We start from the raw sequence: 2075 nt of genomic DNA on the forward strand, positions 1-2075 counted from the left end.
CATCCAAGGATCCTTGGTGAGCACTGCGAGGCTTCGGTCAGGCTCCACATTCTTTTGGCCTGTGCGGAGCAAAGGTGTGTGAAAGGCCACCCTGCTGCCACAGGGCCCAGAGGCCAAAGGCCTGTCCCACAGCCCTCGGGCAGCTGAAGTGGGAGGCAGGAGAGCTGGGAGCGGCTGCCCCAGTGCCTGAAGCCCAGCCAAGTTCCAGCGACTGTGTTCCCCAGCCCCACGCTGCCTGCACGGCTTCAGCTGCTGCCCCTCCTTACCAGCGAGGGATTATCCCTGAGCAAGAGGAGGGCCCTCAGAACCTGGCGGCGCATCTCTGTGCACTCACTCAGCAAGTGCCTCGACAAGAGATCCATGATGCTGTCACTGCATGTTAGAGAAAAATGCCGCGGGAGACAAGACTCATGATATCATGATCATCAAGTCTCAGTTTATTGTAACAGATTACATAGTTTATATATGTTCGTTAATTAGCTCATACATATTGCAAAAGCCAAGCTCATGATTGGTTGCTATGTGACTTGTACTATTATCTTAAAAGTATCGTTATGATCGATACATGCCTGTCCGGCTGGCCTTGCAGTTAGAACAGCTTAGTACCCCCTTTGTTCTTCTCTATCTACTTCTACATACTAAGCAATTTCAATATCCTGCTTTCTGCACATCATCTATTCTTCAGGGCCATGCGAACTTTGCAGCAGTCACGTAGCCCTCCCTATTTGGATTAACTTTACAGTATCATGTCCCTTGTCGTTCAACCATTCCTCTGTCAGGCTCTCTTCATCTCCCCCGTTTTCCTTTTGGACAAGAAGGTGTGCATTCAGCATTTTCTGCAAAAGCTGCTGCATCAAGCCTTGTAAGCAAGTAAACACACAGGGCAAGACAAGCAAAAGTATCACAATTATGCTTAGAACTATTATGCCATATTTGATGATGTCCCTCAACCATGGTCCAATCCCCAATCCTTTCAGCCAGCCTTCCAAGCCCAATCCGTCCTCCACCTTCAACTGTTGAGTTAGCTCGGTCAATTTTCGTATTTGCTTATGGATGGATGTAGAGTGATCAGATAAGTTCATACAGCACATTCCTTCAAATTCCTCACAACCATGACCTTGGGCTAGCAATAGGAAATCTATAGCCGCCCTATTCTGCAGTGTGGCATGTCTTACTGAGTCTACATCCAAAAGCATGTCACTTAAGGCCTTCGATGTAGCATTTGTCTGTTTAGCTAGCCAGCACCCCAGCTTGTTGAGTTGAGCTAATGCTCCTGCTGAGGCAACACCAGGCGCTAGGAAAGAGGCAGCAATAATCGCCTCAGGGGACCAAAATCTAACATTATCTTGACAGTTACTGGCAAAGTTATGTACACTGCGTCGCAATCTGCTGCCATGATGACGCCGAGCCATGTCTAATATCATTGATGTGTTGGGTGTCAGCAATGACAATCTTCCTAACGAACAAGGGCCTCCCTTTATTCTGGAAGGTATGCCAGCCCAAGCTCTGTCACCACAAATAAAGAATATTCCTCGGGGCAAAGAAAGCGGATTATTTGTTGACTTTGAAACCTTTTTGGCCGTGTACTGACACCAGATACTACTGTTTCTGTAAATTGGCAAAGTGGAATTAACGACAATTGCAGACTCATTGATTCTCTGTTGCTTGCTTGTCCAGTTAAAGTACAAACAGCAATCCATGCCAACTGCCCCCAGTAGCTCTAGCTCCTGGGGTTCTGCCGGGGCAATCGGTAAGTAGGGCACCCACCTGTCCCAATTATCTACAGTAGTATTCAAATTTAAATTATCGCAAGTTGGAACACGTGTAGGACATGGCCATGTATCCAATGGTAGACCGACTAGGCAGGTGGAGAACGGATTGCCTGGGGAAGATAAAGCAAGACAGATGGACTCTTGCCCTGTTAGATTTGCCATTGTGACCCATACATTTGTTTTAGGTTGAGGTGGGACGTATGCCTGCACACTTAGCAGCACGGCTGCGATGACGAAACCTCCTACACTGCGTGTCCCATTCGTCTGGGTCAACTTGCCACTGAATGGGGATGCCAATACCAT

General features: G+C 47.9%; 1 protein-coding gene across 1 annotated transcript; it reads right to left on the bottom strand.

Moving 5' to 3' along the window:
• Positions 1 to 384: 384 nt before the first annotated feature.
• On the bottom strand, positions 385 to 2075 carry LOC146767183 (syncytin-2-like). The gene has a single exon (XM_085581163.1). The coding sequence runs from the start codon at positions 2073 to 2075 to the stop codon at positions 708 to 710; it is 1368 nt and encodes a 455-aa protein (XP_085437289.1). The 3' UTR covers positions 385 to 707.

Source organism: Lonchura striata, chromosome 5 (assembly GCF_050655825.1).
Source record: "Lonchura striata isolate lonStrDom1 chromosome 5, ASM5065582v1, whole genome shotgun sequence".
NCBI lineage: Eukaryota > Metazoa > Chordata > Aves > Passeriformes > Estrildidae > Lonchura > Lonchura striata.

Bases quoted from the DNA above. Each gene is read 5' to 3' on its own strand.
- LOC146767183 (XM_085581163.1), bottom strand. From the start codon at position 2,075: ATGGTATTGGCATCCCCATTCAGTGGCAAGTTGACCCAGACGAATGGG.